This window comes from Molothrus aeneus, chromosome 12, assembly GCF_037042795.1.
Source record: "Molothrus aeneus isolate 106 chromosome 12, BPBGC_Maene_1.0, whole genome shotgun sequence".
In the NCBI taxonomy this organism is placed as follows: Eukaryota; Metazoa; Chordata; class Aves; order Passeriformes; family Icteridae; genus Molothrus; species Molothrus aeneus.
Window position 1 is genome coordinate 9,381,745 of NC_089657.1, and position 20,087 is coordinate 9,401,831.

Here is a 20,087-nt window from a genome sequence, read left to right on the forward strand (position 1 = left end):
TACAGAGATGGGTATTTACCTGATGCCAAGTATAGAAAACTGAATCGCATTAAAGCAGATTAACTGGTGCAACCTACAGGAACAGGCCTTACAGGCTGACAGGAAACTAACACTTCACTTAGGCTCACTGAACTATTCTGTCCCAAAAAGAGATCAGCCTTCCTGCATTAAAATGAAATCTTCCCTCCAAAGCTTTAAGGCCAATCTGATGGATGACTGCTCTCATTCAAATTTCAGTGGAAACCGACTGCTTTATCTCATCTGTTCTAAAAAAATCCATCAGTTAATCCAAGCATCTCTCCACTGGATGGCCCTTGGCTCTCCAGGTTGCTGCACTATCTTAACATTTAAAGCATTCTCAGGAAATTTACACTTGGCAGATTCATATTCCTGACTAGAGGAAGACAGGTGATTATGATACTGGTGAGCAAAGAAGAACAGGGAATTCCTAGCTTCAATACATTTGTTGGCTGGTTAAAGGATGGGAGCAATTTTTCTGTTTTTCTTCCTTGGGTTTCTGGTTGGTTGGTTGTTTTATTTGTGTATTTGCATTTTTGTTTGGATTTTTCTCTTGTTTATTTAAATTAACGAATTAGGAGCCAGAACAGCTCCATTCACATGCATAAAACATTCTAATCCAGGCAGCAATCCCAGGAGCCATAAGCAACACAAGAAAAAAACCACCAGCTCTACTCAGTAAAGATGAAGCCTAAAATAATCTCTGTATAATAATATATAAATAATCTCTGTATTATCAAATATATATAATAATAGAAAAATAATATAAAAATAATCTCTGTATTATCAAAGATCCCAGAGCACTAAGATATAAGTAAGTAATATATTAAGTAAGTGCCAATACTACTGCTGGTCTACTCCTCTTACTGACTTTTGCAACTCGATCCCACTCTTTTCCCCACATGGCAACATGTTTATGAAACCATACACTGAACAGATACCTGTTTACAAACCTAACCCAGCAAAAATGACCAAGTTTTAAGAAAAATCAGGTTCTGGTTCATGGTATGATTGAATTGAAGATATCCCTGCTGACTGAGGTGGGGTAGGAAGTAAGTGACCTTTGATAGTCCTTTCCAACTCAAACTATGCTATGGTTCTATATAGCGCCATAAATTCTTGTACTGGCAATAAGGAAGGGCAGCAGGAACATAAAAAAGGTACAACTGCCTTTTTGAAATCTAGTGCTGATGGTTCTGCTAAAGGTGTGTTTTAGACTATAGAACAGCCCTGAAAGTAACACTTAAACCTTTCAATGAGGAAACAAATCCATAGTGTATCTCCTAATCTGCAGCACCCTAATCCTGTGACTTGAAGTCAACCAAACCTCGGTGGTTTTTTGCTCCCCCCTTTTTTTCTTTTGCTGTTGCTAATCAAATTACTGAAGATTGCTAACAGATGGGATTTGTGTTCAAACAAGTGAAATATCCAACTGGACCTGTTGGTCACTGCATGAAGTAAGTCCTAAAGAGGGTGATACCTAGACAGAGAGAGCTACTTGCCCGTCTGCTGTGGACCAAGGCTCCCTGTTCATCTACAGGCTCCTCTTTCTCCCCTTCTTGTTTCTCCTCCTTCTCTGGCACCTGAGAGAGAAACCCAGATTAAGTAACCCAGTACTGTTCCAAAGTTACCAAAATTTCTATGGTAATTTAAGGCACTAAAGGTTTAAAAAAAGGCTTCCTGCAGTTTCTGTTCTGCAGATTCCAATGCTATTGGATTAGACTCCTGCAGCACTGAATGTCAACATATATAACAAGGGGGCAAAGGTTTTACCTCATTGTCACTGACTGCTGCAGGTCCCTCAGGAACCTCCTCAGTTTGCTGAGTGCCGTTCTCCTCCGACGCAAGGCTCTGCTGCTCCATTTCCAGCTCCTTTCGTCGGGCCTTTCGCCGGCGTGTTTCTGCCCCAATCAGTGTGCCTAAAACAGGTGGAGGTAGGTGTTCTGCAGCATTTGGGCTACGTTTCTGCACAGGGCAATTCCGGTTCCCCTTGTGACACGCACAGTCCACTTTATAATTGCTGCTCCAAAACACAAACATAATTCGTGTCACTCTTCATTTCTCAACCCCTGCACAGAGACATTCAATACATCTCCTACTAAACATCTCACCACGTGCCAAAGCAAGGACAGCAGGCTACCTTATGGCCTCTATTGGAGAATATGCCAGCAGAACTGGACAGAATAGCCGGGAAATGCAACTCAGTAGAAAACGGAGCAATATGTAGAATGCGAGGAAAGGGCTGGAGGAAGATGTCCAGTCCAGGAGGGCAGTGGAGAGCTCCTGGGCGAGGTGAAGGACTCACCAAATGTTGTACTCATAGTCAAAGGCGATGGTAACCTCTGTGTCCTTGGCAATGGTGGCAACAGCATAGATGCACAGGTGGATCATCCCATCAGCAATCACATGACGAACCTTGTTAAACGAAGTAGAAAGAAGCTGACATCTGCACAGGTTGCATTTCCTACTTCCAAGACTGAAGTCTCCTTTTGCAAAGTAGCTCTTATTCTACTCTATGAGTAATTATCCCAAATTCTCCATAGGGAAAAGCCTGCTTCACTGCTCTTGTCTCATACTGTGCTTTTCCACTTACAACTACTACCACCTGCTTACCCTCAGTATCATCGTGCAGCCAAAGGAAAGACATAAGAGAAATCTTTCTCTTCCAAAAAAACCTCCCTCATGTTCCCAAACTGTCTCATATTCCAAGTATAAACCATCAAACAGGCAAGTGACACAGAGAATTTACTGTATTTAGTGCATTTTAAGTTAGGGAAAGCACTAAGCTTATGTAAAACATGTATTTGCAGTAACAGTGATGATGAAAAGAGAATTTACCTCTGCATTTGGAGTGCAGGACCGCCTGATGAACCTGGCATCATTACCAAAGGTGCGGGCATCAACACACATCTCAACGCCATTGAACTTGGAGTAGAACAGCACAAAGGGATATGGCCTGAAGAAACAACAGAACATCTCAGTCCCAAAATAGCCAATTCCCAAAGCACTGTTGTTAACAGGTCCCTCACTTCACTGGAAGCAGAACTTCCATCAGCACTACTGCTCTGGGGTTAGGTACTTCCAACTATTTAAAAGATCTATTTCAGAGGGTTTGGTCCATAAGCAAAGCATCAAGCTGAGGTGATATATCTGATTTCCCACTTCTATGGAAGGCACAGCTGACAGGACCCTCTAAGTGAGCACTATCCCATAGAGACACCAGTCTCTCTGTGCCACGATGCTCTCATACCCATCATTTCATAGTACTCTTACTTTTTGAAGAAATGCCCATTGACCTCGAATTGCTGCCGTAACATAACTTTCCCTCGATACTCAATTATAAGGGTATCTAGTGCCAAGTCTCTTGCTGCCCTCAGGATCTTCCGGTGCTTCTGAACCCGAGTCACCCTTCCCAGCTGCAGCTGTAACAAAAACCAGAGCAAAAGAGGAACATTTGAACCAAAGGCCTCTAACTCATGAAGAATATTTTACCTATATAAAAAGAAAATATATTCTAATAGCAACACACAGAAACTCTGCCAGGTGAATATGTTGGTTATTTTATAATAATTTAGTAATGACCAATAACCTTGATAATATTTATCAAAAGCAAACAGTATTTATTCATTTCCTTCAACAATAGTCTGACAAATCTATCAGACTGAGTATTTCAGTCTTGTAGCTAGGAGGCATAACCAGACCTGTCACTTGCTACTAACTGGGAATTGCTTTGCAATTATGGCCACTTTCACAGCCAGAATAATTGAGATCTTCCCTAAATTGTGGGTTGTCACACATTCAGAGGAAAAAAAATGCAAGCTTTTCCTTCTGCAAGGATGGTAAATTCCAGCAAACAGGCCAAAGACTTAAGCTGGCAATTTCCATCTCCATCTAGAAACTTCTCTGTATATCTCTGCTCAGCTAGTGCTGTTGATTTAATTTTTTTTTTAACATGAGGAACTAAATTTTTAATGAAGTAGTGACAGTTCATTAAAACATACGTTAAAGTCTACAGCTCTATTACAACTGATTTTCACAACCATGTGTTTCATGTGACAGCATGAAACCACAACATTCTTTAAGTACAGACATCCAAATATGATATATTTTATGGAATAATGGAAGGGATATTATAAGCACTAGGGTATAGGAAAGACTTATTCCATAAAAACTAAGTACTTTTCTTACTTAACAGATGAAACTTCTCTGTAAGTAAAGATTATCTGAAGATGACTGGCTGCCTCACCACCACTGCTGTGCCTGTTCCTTCCTAAGCATTCTATTCCCTGCTCATAAGGGCCCAGTTTTGATACTTTTCCAAAGTGAACTGAAGCATAAGTGTTCTGACTTCGGTAATAATGACAATTATGTATCTAAATTAGGAGTAAACCACAAAATTTTACTGAAAGCACATTCTCAACTTTTCCTGAGAGAACTTTCATTAGAAACAGCTACTGAGCACTCTGCTGAAATGGATAAAAATTAGTTTAAGGGGCTCAGCCTAAATAATGACAGAACACATGATGTTCTAACCTTGTGGAAATAAAAGTTAATGTCTTAAGGCAGTACTCAGCACTGGGAACCCAGCAAAACCCTCATACTGAGCACATGAAAATATTAAACCAGAGCCTTTTAAACTTTTTTCTGACTGGGATCTTCTATCTCCTCTGTTTAAAACGCCCTCAAGAAAATGACTTTTGTTGTTTCTATAAGACATTATACTGCAGATCTTGGACGAGCTAGTAGAGTAACATATATTTGTTGACTTCTCTCACTCAGATGCAGGATAAAGACAGCTTTATAAAAATATTTATTTGAAACCTATTCAGATGGGAGTAATGGTCCAGAACTCCTCTTGAGATACAATCCAGTGCCACATTTGCCATGCCCATGGGGTTTATCTGTCTTACACCTGCAATGGTAAAAATGTCTATCTGCCAGCAATTGGGAAAACCTGGATATATGTACTGGAGACTCTGAAGAGCCTTGCAGGGTGTTCATCTCTTCAGGTCTTGGTCCTGACAGAGGCTCACAGAGGATTCCCTAAGTCCACAGAAACATGTTATTTCCAGTCTAAGAAGCCACACTGTTGGTCCTGATTTCTGATCAACAAACCCATGATATGAGCAAGCTGTAGGATGAGACTGTTTACACTACATGGAGTAGTGGCTAAATTACTTTTAGCACTCTACTATCCAACTGTGGCAACAAAGAATAAATAAATGGGACCAGATTTCCTAGTGTATGACAGTACATAAGAAGAAAGTATCTGAAGCTATTAGATAAATTAGGTCCCAGTGTGTTTCCAGTTGAATAATTCTGTTTCTATACTATCACTGATTTGTTTTTATACCTTCTCATCTAAGCTGGCCCTGCACAGGAGGGTTGGGCCAGATGACCTTCAGTGGTTCCTCCCAATCTAAACTGTTCTACTACTCTAAGAGCATAACAAGATAGTATCTTTCAGAAGTTAATGTCTGGTAGCCTTCACTCTCACCTCTGCCCCATGACTGACTGCCCCACTACTCTTCACCTCATGCCAGAAAACAGCTTGGGGAATATAGGTGGGATAAAGTGGGGTGGTCAGAGGAGGAGAAAGTCCATGCAGGAAAGAGAAACTCTGCATCTGTGTAACTTATTTATCTGAGTTTGGTGAAACAGGAATGATCTCACAGCTCTTCTGGTAAGACACAGCTCAGCTTGTTTTCATTTTCTGAATTTAGAAATATGAAGTGGATTAGCTGCCATGCTTTCATGTGTGAAAAGAACAAATGATTTTATTCATGTCACAGGCTAGGGACTGCTGACTGCTAATCAGCCAAAACTGTTCTGATATGTTTGCAGAGCAGCATCTGCATAATACTCAGTGGCTTTATTTTATAAAGGCCCTTTTGCTCTTCACTTCAGAATGTGAAATCAGTCAGGGTTTTGAGCTCAAGTCAGCAATTATCAGAGGCAGCAAAGGGCAAATACTAACCCTGGGTTTGGCTTGGCAACAGCAGTCAGGAAAGTGATTCACAGCTTTCAGTTTGTCGAGCAACTGGCAGTAGCCAGGACTAAGATGATTTTATTCATAACACTAAACAGCTTCATATTTTCACAACTTTCCCTTTGCATCATGAGGACAGCTGAGAACTGGTTTATCATAAAATCACAGAATCATTTAGGTTAGAAAAGCCCTCTAAGACCGAGTTCAACTGTTAAGCCACCACTGTCCAGTCCATTACTAACCCATATCCTGCAGTGTCACATCCACAAGTCTTTTAACCTCCAGGAATACTGACTCCACCACTCCCCCAGGCAGCTATTCCAGTTTGGTAAACCTTCTGGTAAAAAAAAAAGAAATCCTAATATCTAATGTAAACCTCTGCTGGTGCAACTTGAGATCATTTCCTCTTGTCTTATGCAAAATATTCCAATGAACAAAATCCCATATCCTCCATGTATAACTCTTAACCCATCTTTCCCTACTCTTCCTGATTTGAGGAAGCTTTTAGGTCACATCTCAATCTCTTTTAAGTATATACTTGCATCACTGTTGACTGAAGTCAAATGACTCTCTGAACTATTAAGAGTATGCAGGGCATAATAAAACATTATTTTTATTCCTTTCTCCTCTCTTCAGAGTCTTCATGGCCAAAGAGAGCAGCAACAATATTACTACACAGCTGGCAAATGTATACTTGCACAGCCTCCTAATTTTTTTCTAGCTCAAAGTACCTATTTTCCTTTATCTCACAGAAAAGCTATTTTTGTATTCAATAATGATACCTAGTTAATAGACAACTGATGCAAACCAAGAAGCCTTCTCAGTTTGCCTACCAAAGGTGAAGACGAGTGAAACAAAAATAGAACACAGTGCACGAGAGCACGTGCTCCACACCTATGCAGGTGCCCTCCTCACAACACTCCACAGCCACCTCCTGAGCAGAGACAGCAGGACACAGGAGTGACAAGCAGCAACCCAGGACAGGCACCTGTTTTTTTCTCAGTGTCCAACGGAAATACAAAGTCCCCTAACACCTTCCCAGCATGTGCAATGACAAGTACCTGCCAACAGCTTGTTTACAGTAACTACAGATCACTAACAAGTTTTGCAAGTTTCAACTTTTTTGTTTCTTTGGCATGTATCACATTTGGAGTCTTCTGATTTGGAATGCTGGCCACATTTTCCTATGGGAAAACCTAAGCCTGTACTGGGAAGGGAGAGGCTGAAAGAACATGGCAAGAACAAGCACATTATATATGTGTATTTTATAGTCTTGTGTTGTGCTGTACACATATCAAGAAACACAGCATGTGTTTTATTACTTATTTCAGGACTTCTCCTAAAACCCATGTGAGGGAGACAGAATTGGTTACATTTAGTCTCCAAAAATATTAAGATTTCTAGAGAAGTAGAACTTTCTCATATCTGCATTTCCTCAGCTGTTTTCTTTAGAAAATCTATCAAGAAATGTTTCTTACCCCCCCACCCCACCCCCACAAGAAATCTTATTTATTGCAGAACCAGAGGCAAGAATGGAAGAAAGTTTAGTCCAAAGTCCTCTTTCTGCACTCTCCCTTACTGGCAATATCTGTGCTCTGTCTGAAGTGCTTCACCTGCATGAAGGCAGAGGGAAAGGCAGGAGGGAGCACATGAACTTCACTGAGTGAGTCAGCTGATATAAACAAGAATGATTCAAGCACAAACATATGCCTGATATTCAGGTTTCTGACTTTGCTCCTTTTACACTGAAGAAATGCCCCCTTCTCTTTTGGAGCCCACCCTTTCAGATGCAACTATCTCCATTCTCCTGGACAAGGAAGGCCCAGAAAAGCCTAAAGTGGGTAGGAAGGCTGTACTTTGTTCAATAAAGCACAGATAAGATGAAACAACAGCTAACAAGAGTATGAATGGGGAAGACATACACCACACAAACACATTGTTTTCCTGTTTCTGCTTGTTTACATGCACTCCATAAAGATGGCAAGACACCAACCACTGCTCATCGTTGGCAAATTAGGGAGAGACCAGATTCCTAAAATCAGTTGTAGTTCTGCAGTATTTGGAAGTTACAAGAGTCCAAATAATCCAAAATACTGAAATAATGCTGAAAGGTTCTTTAAAATAGCCTTCCACACAACACAAGTCAAGAAATAAAATAAAAAATAAATTAAGGGGACTGGAAAACTCAGGTGGAAAGCAGGAAATTTCCTATCTCCAGCAAGTGACATATCTGGTTCTGTCTCAGGCCGCTCAGTGACCAAGGTATTTATGGCAACATACCTGTTAACCACATTACAGAAATGTGCAAAATATCCCCAACTTTGCATCACTAATTTAGTTTAATGCAAATATTTGTTAATCTCTCTCTGACTGGCATGATTTCTGATTCACTATGTATCAAATCTGTGCCTGTTGGCCTGAGCTACAATACTGCTCACCCATGCCCTGACCTACTCCCCGCTCTGTCCTGCTTGTTCTTACCTGCATCTGGGACCCAATGACAGTATTATTGCAGGCCAGCTCTGTTTTGTTGATTGTGTCCAGCATAGCAGTTTTGCCCACATAGTCTTTATTAGAGTTGAGGTGACGCTCCAGCAAGTTCTGCACATCAGCACTGTACTGGTTGGTGAAGGCTTCCTCGTACTGGTCCGTCCAGAGGCGAATCCGATTCTCCCACCCTTCAGCTGTGTTTTCATCCAAGGCATGTGCTTCAGAAGGGGAATTCTGCACCAAACAGCAAAGAATGAATGGATAGTACACAGCAGGAAAACCTATCCACAGTGCTCCAAGCACATGAATAAGCTACAAAAAAAGGCAAATCAGTGCCAAGCTATGTAAGTGTTGGTTATGAGGACACATTTTTCAGCATCTGCACCCTCCAGAACATTGTACAACAGTGTCACTCAGAAATCTACTGAGATTTCTGTGCAGAACTAAGACCTCTTGAAAGTTGGTACTTGGCACTGCTACATAAAATAAAATTAGGCTAGCACATGGCCAGAAAAAAAATTTAAGCCACTTTGGAAAAATAATTAAGTACATTAAAAAAGCAAAGGCACAGAACACACAAAGGCAAATAAATTTCATGTAGGCTTGTCCTGCAGTCAACCCACTCATGGCTAACACAGTGCTCAATGATGCTGACTGCATCTCAATCTTTGCAGTGACTGATCCAAAAATAGTCCTGAACCTTCTAGCTAAATGGTCACCAGAGTTTCAAGAAACTGAATGTAGAGCATAAGCTAATACCCACAGGGTTAAAACTGCAAGTCCTAAGCAGAGTAAAGAAGAGAGGGCAAAATCAGGTAATCCGTTTAGACTGTCTTGTAAAGGAGGGGAAAACAGAAGCTGGTAGAAAGAAAAAGGCTTAAGCTTCATTCTTTACTTGGCAGTAGTTGAAGTAGTTCAACAAATACTCCAGAGCTCAGCAACTCAACTGGCTTCATAAAGCACTGAGACACATATGACACTGAGGTCTTAGTAACAAGGACAAGTGAAGAGCAATCATTATTTTAATCACATATATTAAAAACAGTAAGAGTTGCCATGCATTTTTACCCTCTCAAGTCACTTGCATACTATGGAGATGGTGCATAGGGTCACCACAGTACTGTCCTCTTTTCTCTGAGCCACCTGCCAGAAGCCACTGCCAGTGGCACGACTGGGGTCAGGTGGAACTGAGCAAACCTTAAGACACCTCTTGTGTGTCTAGAAATAAATGCAGCTCACAATCCAAGTCTACTTTTTTTGTCAAATAACCTTCCTATTCAATGGCCACACCTACCACTACTGCAGGAAGTCAAAGATAAATATATTGTCCCATCCATTCCTAGTAAGAGGATGTGGAGACAAACAAGGCAGCACTACTAGGGACTCCCAATATTAAACTTGTGAACTACTTTGATGTCCAAGCTTGAAATAGCTTTGATGCAATCAAACAACAACTGCCCTCACAGAAGAGCAGCCACAACCAGTTCTACATCCCTTACATCAAACACCCCACTCCCAAGTGCCGTGAATCAATCACCTCTCGGGACTGGATTGCATTATCTGACTGGAAGCTATCAGAAGCAAATGGAAGGTTCAAGGGGCAATTCCTGTGAAAGCCTTTTGAATAGGCCTCCTTGGGGTGCACTGTAAGGTTTGAGTTTATTACAAGGCTGGCCCCACAATCAGAAATTTCCCAGGGAAACCAAAAGAGGGACAAAATAAAGGGGGAAAAACCCCACCACCAACACAGAGGGTTGTCATTTCTACTCACCTTCATCCTCAGAGACTTTCGTGAGCCCTCTCGAAAAGCCTGTCCCCCAGACAAGGAGAGAGAGAAAAAAACAAAGTATTATAAATTTCCTAAGAATTAGGATCCCAGAACCACACTAAATCTTACTCCAATTCTTAATAAAAGATGGCAAGAATTACAGGAAAACCTACACAAGAAACAATGAACCTGAACAAAAAGAGACTCTGCAATGCAAATCCAGTGGAAGCTGCTGAAAAGCTGGATGGCCAGGATTTCTGAACTAAAAAAGCCTGCCTCACACTTAGTAAAAACATCAAGATCAAAACCAAAACTTTCCCAACTAATCTCACTTGCTTTGATAAAAGAAAGGTCCAGCAACAGAATTAAGGTGGTTCACAACAACAAAACAACCCCTCCAGACCACACATAGCTCCTGCCCCCAGCGTTTTATTTAATTGGTGCCTACCAGAAGAACTTCAAGGGAAACCTAGCCTGTGGAAAATCATGGTAAAGCTGGCAGATGATGGGAAAGAACCAGCTGCTCACACACTTGCATTCCAATATAAGCAATTCAAAATTATTTCAGTCCCCAGATCCTCATAAACAAGACAGTAAAGTCATCCCTCAACAAATGTTCATCACTACCTACATAGTTTTCCACACAGGCACTATCTCTGTCCCTGAAGAACAGTGCCAAGAAGCTCTGCAGCCCAAATTCCTCAACAAAGCCTGCTAAAAAATACCATGCTCCCTTCATTTTTCATTCTATTCACAGACTGACCCTTTCCCACAAACAGCCAGACTCCAAAAGCTACTTCCCCAAATCCTAATACAGCAAAAGGAAAAAATATGTAATTGAGTCCAAGCGCTGAGCATGAATGGACAGCATTGGGAAATAAGGGTGGAGCTCCAGCAAGGTAATTTTTAAACCAACAGCCACGTACTCCAGCAGGTCACAAATACAAGGCGTCCCATTATTACACCCGAGAGAGCAATTCTTGAAGAACAAAAATATCTTGTCTACTGCCCGCTTGTCAACCTGCTCATAACAACACTCTGTACAGCATTTGGTAGGAACTGCAGCAACCTTGTCTCTCTCCACATACCTTGATCTTTTTGGCCTTTGGAGCAGCACGAGCCTTTTCTGTACTCCTCTTCCTCTTCTTGGGTTTGCTCCTGCGGACGCGGTTGACGGTCAGCGTGATGCTGGTCGGCGTGTGCTGCGTGGCCGTGTACAGCACTGTGGAGGGAGAGAGTTCTTCATCCCAGCTCTCAGTGGCACTGCTGTCCCCGCCTAGAGAGACAAGTGCTTCATGAGAACGGCTTCTCATCCCTGAGAGCACAGCTTACCCTTATGTCCATTTTCATCAAGACAACTTGCTGCCCCTGCATAGCTCTTCCCTGAGAGAATTATACCATCTCTGTTTTCCCACCCAAACTGGGAACAGGTGTTCCAAACTTCTGATATGTCACAGAATGGCACTGATGAAAACTCTCCTTTTCTGTTCACAAGATAATCTGATTTTCCCTAGAGCTAACTGAGGTGAAGCGTAAGGAGAGGAGAAAATCCCAGTGGTTGGGAGGCAAAGAACATTAGCTGGCACTGATCACAGTTAAATGATTACAGCATCCAAAAGACAAAGGTCTTGAAGAAAGAAAATAAAAGTCGCTGTTATCAGAATTATAACCTCAAACTCACCTGACACGTTGTCCTGCTTCCGGTGGCGGAGTCTGATCACCTTCCCCCTGCTCATTCCTCTGCCAAAGGAGAATGCACAATTGAAGCTGGTTTGTAGGAGTAAAGTCACTTGAAATTCAACAGGATGTCACAAGATGCGTGCCCTCAGTGGGGCCCAGGATGATAAGAACATCGATTTAACATCCTCATCTCCACTCCTGGTGCCACCAACACTTGTCAGGCTGACAACGCAAAGGAGGAGGGTCAATACTGGGTAAAGCACTGGAAAGAACGCTCCAGTTAGCAAAAGGAAGTCTGTCCCACAGCCCAAAGGTGACACGGTTCAGTGTGAGCAGTCAAGACAAGGAGCAGCCCAGATCTGCACTGCACCAAAGCTTACCTGCACTTTTCACACTTGAGGAGGAAACCATCTTGAGAGACACTGCAGTGGCACCAAGTGGGAATTGATTCTCCTTCTGAGGAGCTCTCACTATCCCCGGAGTTCTCCTCATCAGGCGAGTGCAGGCCATTCAGTTCTGCACGAGGTATAATGGTCTGGACAGGAGGAGAGGCTGGCGGCGTTGGAGGAGGAGGGGCTCCATAATTATGATCCTGAAAATGAGTATTTGCAGTACTACTTTTAATGTGAAGATATGATGCCTAGAAACTGAAGTCCCAAATCCACAGTTCCCAGGTTAATATTTAACTGGCGTAAAACAATAGCCCGAATTCCTCAACCTATCAAGAAGGTACAGTAATAGCTCTGAAACATGTAAATTATTTCCTTCAGCACCAATGAATTAAACTCAAAACCTATGAAAACAACCAGGCTATTTCGACATTAACTGTTGTACTGCTAATAATCTGAGATGACATAAGTGTTTAAACAGTGGAACCAGCTGCCCTGAGATGTAGAGTTTCTGTCTGTTGAGATATTCAAAACGCAACTGGACATGGTCTTGAGCAACCTGCTCAGGCAGAATCAGCTTGAACAGGGAAGTTGGATTATGTGATCTCAAGAGGCCCCTTCCAACCTCAGTGATTCTGTGACACCCTGTTCATCCCACAGCTTCAAGCCATGCTCCCACTCCCATGCTCCTGACTGCTCCTTGATCCTCGTTCCTTTAAGTTACCACTGTGAAAATCTGTGCAGTTGAAACAAGTATAAATAGCGCACAATAAACCAAATGAGGCATAAAATTACCACCAGGAAAATATTATATATTCATATATATTCACACTTCATTCATTTACTTCATTCAGTTAAAAATCTATCACCTAGAACACTAATAAAGTTTGCTGTAGAGTATGCAAGATTTCACAAACAATAAACACAGAAATGAAAAACGTATGGCAGAACTCAGCTCTAACTCAGCGTTCCCTAAGAAATAAGCCAAAATTCCTAAGGCTTAATAGGCAAAGAACTATGGAACAAGCAGAAAAGAGTAAAAGTAGACAGTAAAGAGCTGATTCACTGCAGAGAGAGTACTCACTGCGTAAGGCAGCCCGCGATAGCTGTGTTTCTGGGTGGCCCCATAGCCGTGGCTGGAGTACACATTCTTCTCACTGACAGCTGGACTAGCTTCCACAGACTCTGGGCTGCAGAAAGGGCCAGAAGTAAAACCCATCAATACAACATCATTTTTTTTAGTGCCAGTATTTCACTGCTCTTTTCTATTGAACACATGAGCTCTGAATGAAGAAACTCCATGAAATTGAGGTGGTGTCATGCGTTTCACCAAGCATCATGTGTGCAGAAGCTGTACAGGATGAACCTGCTCTCAGAGGGAAGGAACTGAGTAAGGGCCACCCTATATAGTTCATTAAAACTAGGTCTCAGTCTGGGAAGTTAAAAAGGTAATTAGCATGTAAGAAGCTCAGTTTCCTTATTGTTGAGGAAATTGGGTCTAGTTCAGCATTCGCATCTGAACCCAGCTAGCCTAATCTCAAAGCCACTGAACAGTACTGCCATTTTATCTCTGCAACAGCTTATTTCAACTGCAGCTAAGCAGCTTTCCTGCACCTGCGCTTGCTTCTCTCTCCCTCAGATACCAATTGTTACTGAGTCCAACATCCTGTGATAAAGCCTGCATGAAAACTGCAGCTATCCTGACAGCAACTACCAGGAACTGGAGATTCCTGTTACAAAGAGACAACAAAATCCATGTCCTGGACAGACAGTGGCCACAGACAGATCAGATTCACCTGGTCCTTTCTATACAGCAGCCTGCAACGAGCAGAACAGGAAATCTGCTGCTAAGGTACAATGCACTCTTCCACCACAGGGTGGTGAAAAAAAACAGCTAAAAATCAAAGCTATATCCTCAGCAGAAAGCTGCAGAAAACCTACTCAGAGAAGGGACAGCTGCAATTCAATGCAGGGGATATTAGATAATGAGGCTACAGACAGAACACCAGCAAGGAAACATGCTGTCTTCTGTTACAAGGAGAAGATACAAGAAGTCAGATAACCTGCACAGATCAGAAGCAGGGCCTGTATCAGAGTATGGCAGAATATTACTGAATCATGCCTGCAAGATGGAATCTTCATCAAAATTACAGCATGGAGCTGAGCAAGCAGGGAAGAAAAATATAGAAAAGGAAAACTTTATCTCAGACCTCTGCTGCTCTGGTGAGATCTCACAGGATTCTCAGTGGGTCCTACATAGTCAGCATGAATCAGGGACCATCAAACAATGGCCAGCAATCACACGTGGGGCAGTGCTTAGGCACCCAAGAAGAGTAACCCCTTGCCCTTTGGACTTCCTATTAGCTCTTGAAATCTCTGCTGCACTGAAGTTTGCCCCACCCTGCCACTCAACCTCATCTATTCTCCAAGGCATCAACCTCTGAGCTTCTGGCTTATTCTGGAATAAGGTGGATCTGTCTTTGCCACATAAAGGAGCAATAATTTATCGTACAAAGAACTGCAGAAAGTAGAAGACATTACACCTATGCAAAAAACACCTCTGTAGCTCAGGATTTAGATGCATGACATGATAAATTCAGTCAGTTTTCAATGTGACTACAGCCAGGTAAACTGTCAGAAGCAGGAGATAGAGATGTTCTCTCTCAAAGGATGTATTTCTTAATAAAAGGTACCATGTAGAGCTTGCCACATAATCCAGCCTTTGCAACAATCCTTTAGGACTTTCAGATTGGTACAGTGTCAAATCCATTCAGGTTTAATAACCCTTTCAGAAATATTTCAGTATTAGAAGGAAAAGAGCCTAAACAGTCTAAACAGCAGATATGTCCTCTGTCCAAGTCACCCACATTCCTAACCACAGTCAGACTGGAATACCAGCAATGCTGCCGCAAGCATTAGCAATAAAACTTCAGAATTGTTGGTGCAACGGTGTCCAGGGGCAACAACACTGGGGCCCATGCTTCCTCAGCAGCAGCATGCCAAGGAGCTTCCACACCTTCCAATATGCAGTCAGACTAACACAGCAAAACTACTCTGCAGCCTCCATATCACCCTCAGATGAACAGCAACACCCTACACCATTTTCACCTCCTCTCTATATCAGAGGCTGGGGAAGATGCTAAAGCTCAGCCTGTAAAGAGGATCAGCTTGTTTCCTTTTACCTTCCCCACTGCCTTCATGATGTACATCTTGGAATCAATTCCTTTTAAGAGGTACGAAGCTCAGGTACCCCAGACTTTATGTATCAAACCAAAGAGTTTGAAAGGCAAAGTGAAGGACAGCCTTAACTTTGAACAGGCCCACGAAGGACACTTCAGCAGTAACAGCGCATTGATGCAAAGCCTGGAGAATGAAGTCCTGGCATTCCCAATTTTTAGAAAACAGGCAGAGAAACCAATTCAGAAATCTTCAAACACCTTTTCTCGAAGCACTCCAGCCTAGCCTCAAGTTGGACCTACAAATTTCTTACAAGGGAGAAAGAAAATGCTTTGCAGAAGGTTTACAGTCAGTCTTTTGGTACTTAAATGCTACAAGGGACACATGCGCAGACACATCTGGCTCTTCTCCCTACCACGCTCAGCTTCGAAAGCAAAGTACATGAGCAAACTATTTAGCACTCTTCCTCCTGCCATAAACAGTTTAAAATTCCTGCATGTTGAGTCTTCAAAGTGCTGCTGTGGGAGAAGCAGGGTGACAAGCAGTACTAAATGACAGATCTTGAAAAGTGAAGGATCATGTAACCAGTGCAAATGAGTGACTTACTAGATTCTGATTCTCTGTTTAAAAACAACATGTAAAAATGTGGGCTTTAGGATGGAATGAAGCATCACAAAGAAGAATGGCTAGAATGGGGCCAGTGCCAAGACAGACAAAAAAGAGCATTAGCAGTCTTGCAGAGAGTACAACCATGTAGTCAAACTCTATGCATAGTCGAATCAGGGTGAGATGGAAGGGAAAAACAGTGATTCAAACCTGAGCCCACTGCTCTTACAGATCAAAATCAATAGTCTGGAGCAATTTCTGTTCTACACTGATCCAGCTGACATGCAGGTATTTGCACAGTAGATACCTCTAGATAATACATGGGAGAAATCTACCTCCAAAACATCATTTGTAGATTTTTGTAAAGAGATACTACAGTCTGTGTTTCAAAGAAGGATGCAGGCAAGCAGGAGGTAGAAGCACACAGAAATAAACTTCAGCCCTTGCTCTCATCCCTGACAAAAACATACTCTAATCCTAGCTGACATCATTCTAACAAGGGTTTTAGGAAGAGATCACAATGCAGTATTTCCTGATTTTGAAATGCTCCCGACTCTGCAGAAGCAGAATGTTTTTAAAGAAATTTAGGTCCCCTCCAACAGGCCTCAGAGGTACGGCTGCAGTGAGAGCCCTGCACATGGTCCTGTGGTGGGGACTCCAAAGGATGCTCTCTGAGATGTGCTCCTTGGAGTCTGGTCAGGGGCAGAAACAAAATAAAGGTGCCTACCCAGGCTGATGCTGTCTCACATCTCTGTCAAACTCCAAAGATCTCCACAAATCAGTCACACAAGACTGGTACCAAGTCTGAGCTAATAGGCTCTACTGAGAGGAAGGTTCAGCATGCTGATCCCTCACATTGCAGCTGTTGAAAAAGGAGCTGGTTTGTATCATGCCAATGTCAAGCCTGGGTACAGCAAACGCACGACTGCCTGCACTTGAGTATAGATTTACCAGCCAAGCTGATAAAAAACCCAAGGTTGAGTGCCTCATACTGTCGGAATTCTCCTTTTCCCCATATCCTCTGTCAAACTTACCAATTTCCATAACACTGCATTTGTTAATACCCATCTCTCATACAGCCAGTGGACCAGCAGCCCCTTTCTCCTGAGTGGAGAAAGCACTGGCACCAATCCTACAGCCCAGCTCCAGGTCGGCCCTCTGGCACCCTCCCGCTCTCCTTTCTCCTCATCCGTGGGGTAACACTCACTCCGATCCTGCAGCCATGTCGGAGTAGGACGTATCTGGTGTGGTGACTCCCAGAGGGATTGCAATGCTCATGACGCCCGTCGGGGATCACGGAGTCCAGAGGGCAGCGACTGGCCGCTCCGAGGGCGGAGAGGAGCCGCAGAGCCTCGGCCAACACGTCACGGACATGGGGAAACCTACCGGGGTAGAAACAAAGCATTGCATCTCTGTTATGGGGTGAGGTCTCCCTGTATGCCTCTAAAGAAGGTTTTCACAGCAAAGAAAAGCAGAAATAGATTTCCATCAGTGACATGCCACATCATTTTTACTTCATTTTCATATGTAGGGCCAGGGAAGAGGTAGATGGCAGAAGTTTGGTGGGGAGGTTGGGGGTTTTTTACAGTGTTGGACTGGCATGCAATGAGCTGCTTTGCCTTAAAGCTGATAATGACAGTTCCCTCCTCCCCCAAGTAAACTTAGGACTAATTATCAGATAAGTAATCTATTAGCTCCTTCTGCATATAAGCAGCAGCTGTCACCTATCACTCACAGCCCTCCATCAGCATTTCCTAACTCTTTCCCCAAACAAGCTGCAGGTAAAATCCCATCTCTGTGGACAACTAGACAATGCCGGGGTGGACCGAGCTGAGACCTCTCCCTGGAGATCAGTTTGTACGTGCACTCGCAAGGCCTACTGCACAGGTGAGTGTGAGCGGCAGAGCAGCTGCTCCCACAGCACCGAGGGCTGCCCAGGGCCACGAGGCCCATCCCGGACTGCGCGGCGTGGCTCAGGGAGCCCTGACACAGCGGCCTCGGCTGTCCCTGACACCTCCCCGCGGCAGAGCCACGTCAGACGCCTGGGGAATGCGGCGGGACCATTGGCTGTGTGCGGGGAGCCGGGTGAGTCACGGCGGCACCGGGGCGCAGCCGCCGGCCGTGAGGGGAAGCCCGGGCTCCACCTTCCCTGCTGACCACAGCGCTTTGTACGGCCGCGAGAGAAATCGCCGATAAACGCGGAGTTCCTCGGGTCGGATGGCGGCCGGAGGTGAAATGGGATCAGCTCCTCGTTATGTAAATAGCCTCAGTAACACAGATGAGCATAAAGGAGCTATTATTCTACACAGCTCGAGAGAACCCCCCACAACACAGAGAGAAGCTGCACTTCTGCACGCAGCAAAGGTAGCTCCAAAACCAAAGAAAAACGGTGACAACCACCCTCTCTGCACGTTAAACTTTAAGGGCAGCCTTGAATACTTTCCACTGCCTTTCCCTGGCTCCGGCAGCACAGACAAGCCAGCCTGCTGTCACATGCTCTCCGGCATCTCGGGGCTCTGCCAGCAAACCCTCCTGGGCTACAGAGAGGCCGTGAGCCAAGTTTTCCTGTGGGTAGTGAATTTCTCACAGGGAACTGCCTTTGGACACCACAGTCCAGCCATTGTTTAATACACAAAACCCCCAGAAAGACAAAAACACACACTCACTATAAGGGCAAATGAAGAGTGAGAGTCAGAAAGTTTAAATGCTACATGCTATGTTGCCTTTTCCTGTCTTAAAAGGCAGGTCACTTCTCTTGGCACAAGGAAATACTTTCCTTCTTCAGCATACATCCCTATGGAAAATCTTTCAGAGAGTATGACAGGCATACAGTGAATTACAGAAGTAGCACATAAAGATTTCTAAGTGGTCTATGGCAATTCCCTGTTATGCCCCAAAGCAATGGTCTCACAGGGAGGTGGGAGATGAAAAAGGAAACAGGCAGGACTAAGCTCACAAGCAGTTCCAACCCAAGACAGCCCAGTGTCCTTGAGTGTGTTTTCTGGGAAAAAAAAAAGGAAAAATAAAAGGACCTTCCAGACGTGTTTTATTTACCCTTTCTTGTGCTTGTGACAAGAGTTGTGATTTCTACGCTGCCACAAGATGAGACAAACTGCTCCTAAAATACAGCTAAAAGCTACAGACATCAATCCCTGCTTCAACCGAGTCACGTAAAACTCTAGCACAAGGTTAAAAGCAATAAGACAAGTTTCTCAGTGTCTGAAGCATCCTTCCCTTTAAGGAACATGGAAAACTCTTCCTCACCCCAAACCCAGTAATCTTTCTAAATACTTGTTTAGATGTTTTCCCTCTATTGATCTCATGCCTTTGCCAATGACTGTACCCAGCTGGCAGCAGCCTGACAGTTCAGGATGAATTCCAGCCTCCCGCCTGCCTGTGACTCAGCAGAACTGGAGGATTTCAGGTGCAGCTTCTGGACTGGAGAGTCACAGGATACCTGGGCAGTCCAGGAGTAATTGGGACAAGTTTTCACCCACTTCTCATAGAAAACCCTCTTTCTATCAGTACTGTACAAATGCTGCTGCACTGATATGGTCTGAACTCCCATTTTTGGGAAGGAGATTACTGGAGAAACATGAAATAGCAAACCGAAAGGTTAAACAAGGCAAATTCCACTTCACTTTTATGTTGACCCAGCAATACTTGCCCAACTATCACCCATGTTCAGATTTTACTGTTTGGTGCTATTTTATGTGTACTTTCAACTGTGACAATGTGACAATTCAAATTGAATTGCTGAGACCAGCTTCAAGTGCTGTCCAAGACCACATCACCTTCAGGCTACATTACAGTCTGGACTCCATGACACTTGGCCTGCTAACATGGAAAACATCAGCCTGACAGAAAACTCTGGGGTTGAGATCTACATGTTCACCTACCAAACTGGGCAATTTCCTTTATATTCAATCCCCAATGTCCCTCCTACCTCTACCCCCAAAAATACAGCTGA

The 20,087-nt window shown here is 43.4% G+C and overlaps 1 protein-coding gene across 1 annotated transcript in view; it reads right to left on the bottom strand.

Moving 5' to 3' along the window:
* Window positions 1-20,087, bottom strand: part of SETD5 (SET domain containing 5) — a 66,558-nt gene that overhangs the window by 23,190 nt on the left and 23,281 nt on the right. Inside the window, exons 2-13 of the mRNA XM_066557933.1 lie at window positions 17,325-17,499; window positions 13,419-13,524; window positions 12,326-12,537; window positions 11,947-12,005; window positions 11,354-11,541; window positions 10,269-10,307; window positions 8,489-8,731; window positions 3,292-3,440; window positions 2,857-2,974; window positions 2,324-2,433; window positions 1,792-2,038; window positions 1,521-1,601 (exon numbers count right to left, since the gene is read on the bottom strand). Coding sequence (XP_066414030.1) covers window positions 1,521-1,601; window positions 1,792-2,038; window positions 2,324-2,433; window positions 2,857-2,974; window positions 3,292-3,440; window positions 8,489-8,731; window positions 10,269-10,307; window positions 11,354-11,541; window positions 11,947-12,005; window positions 12,326-12,537; window positions 13,419-13,524; window positions 17,325-17,395 — 1,623 coding nt within the window. The 5' untranslated portion in view covers window positions 17,396-17,499. The remainder of the gene's footprint in view (window positions 1-1,520; window positions 1,602-1,791; window positions 2,039-2,323; window positions 2,434-2,856; window positions 2,975-3,291; window positions 3,441-8,488; window positions 8,732-10,268; window positions 10,308-11,353; window positions 11,542-11,946; window positions 12,006-12,325; window positions 12,538-13,418; window positions 13,525-17,324; window positions 17,500-20,087) is intronic.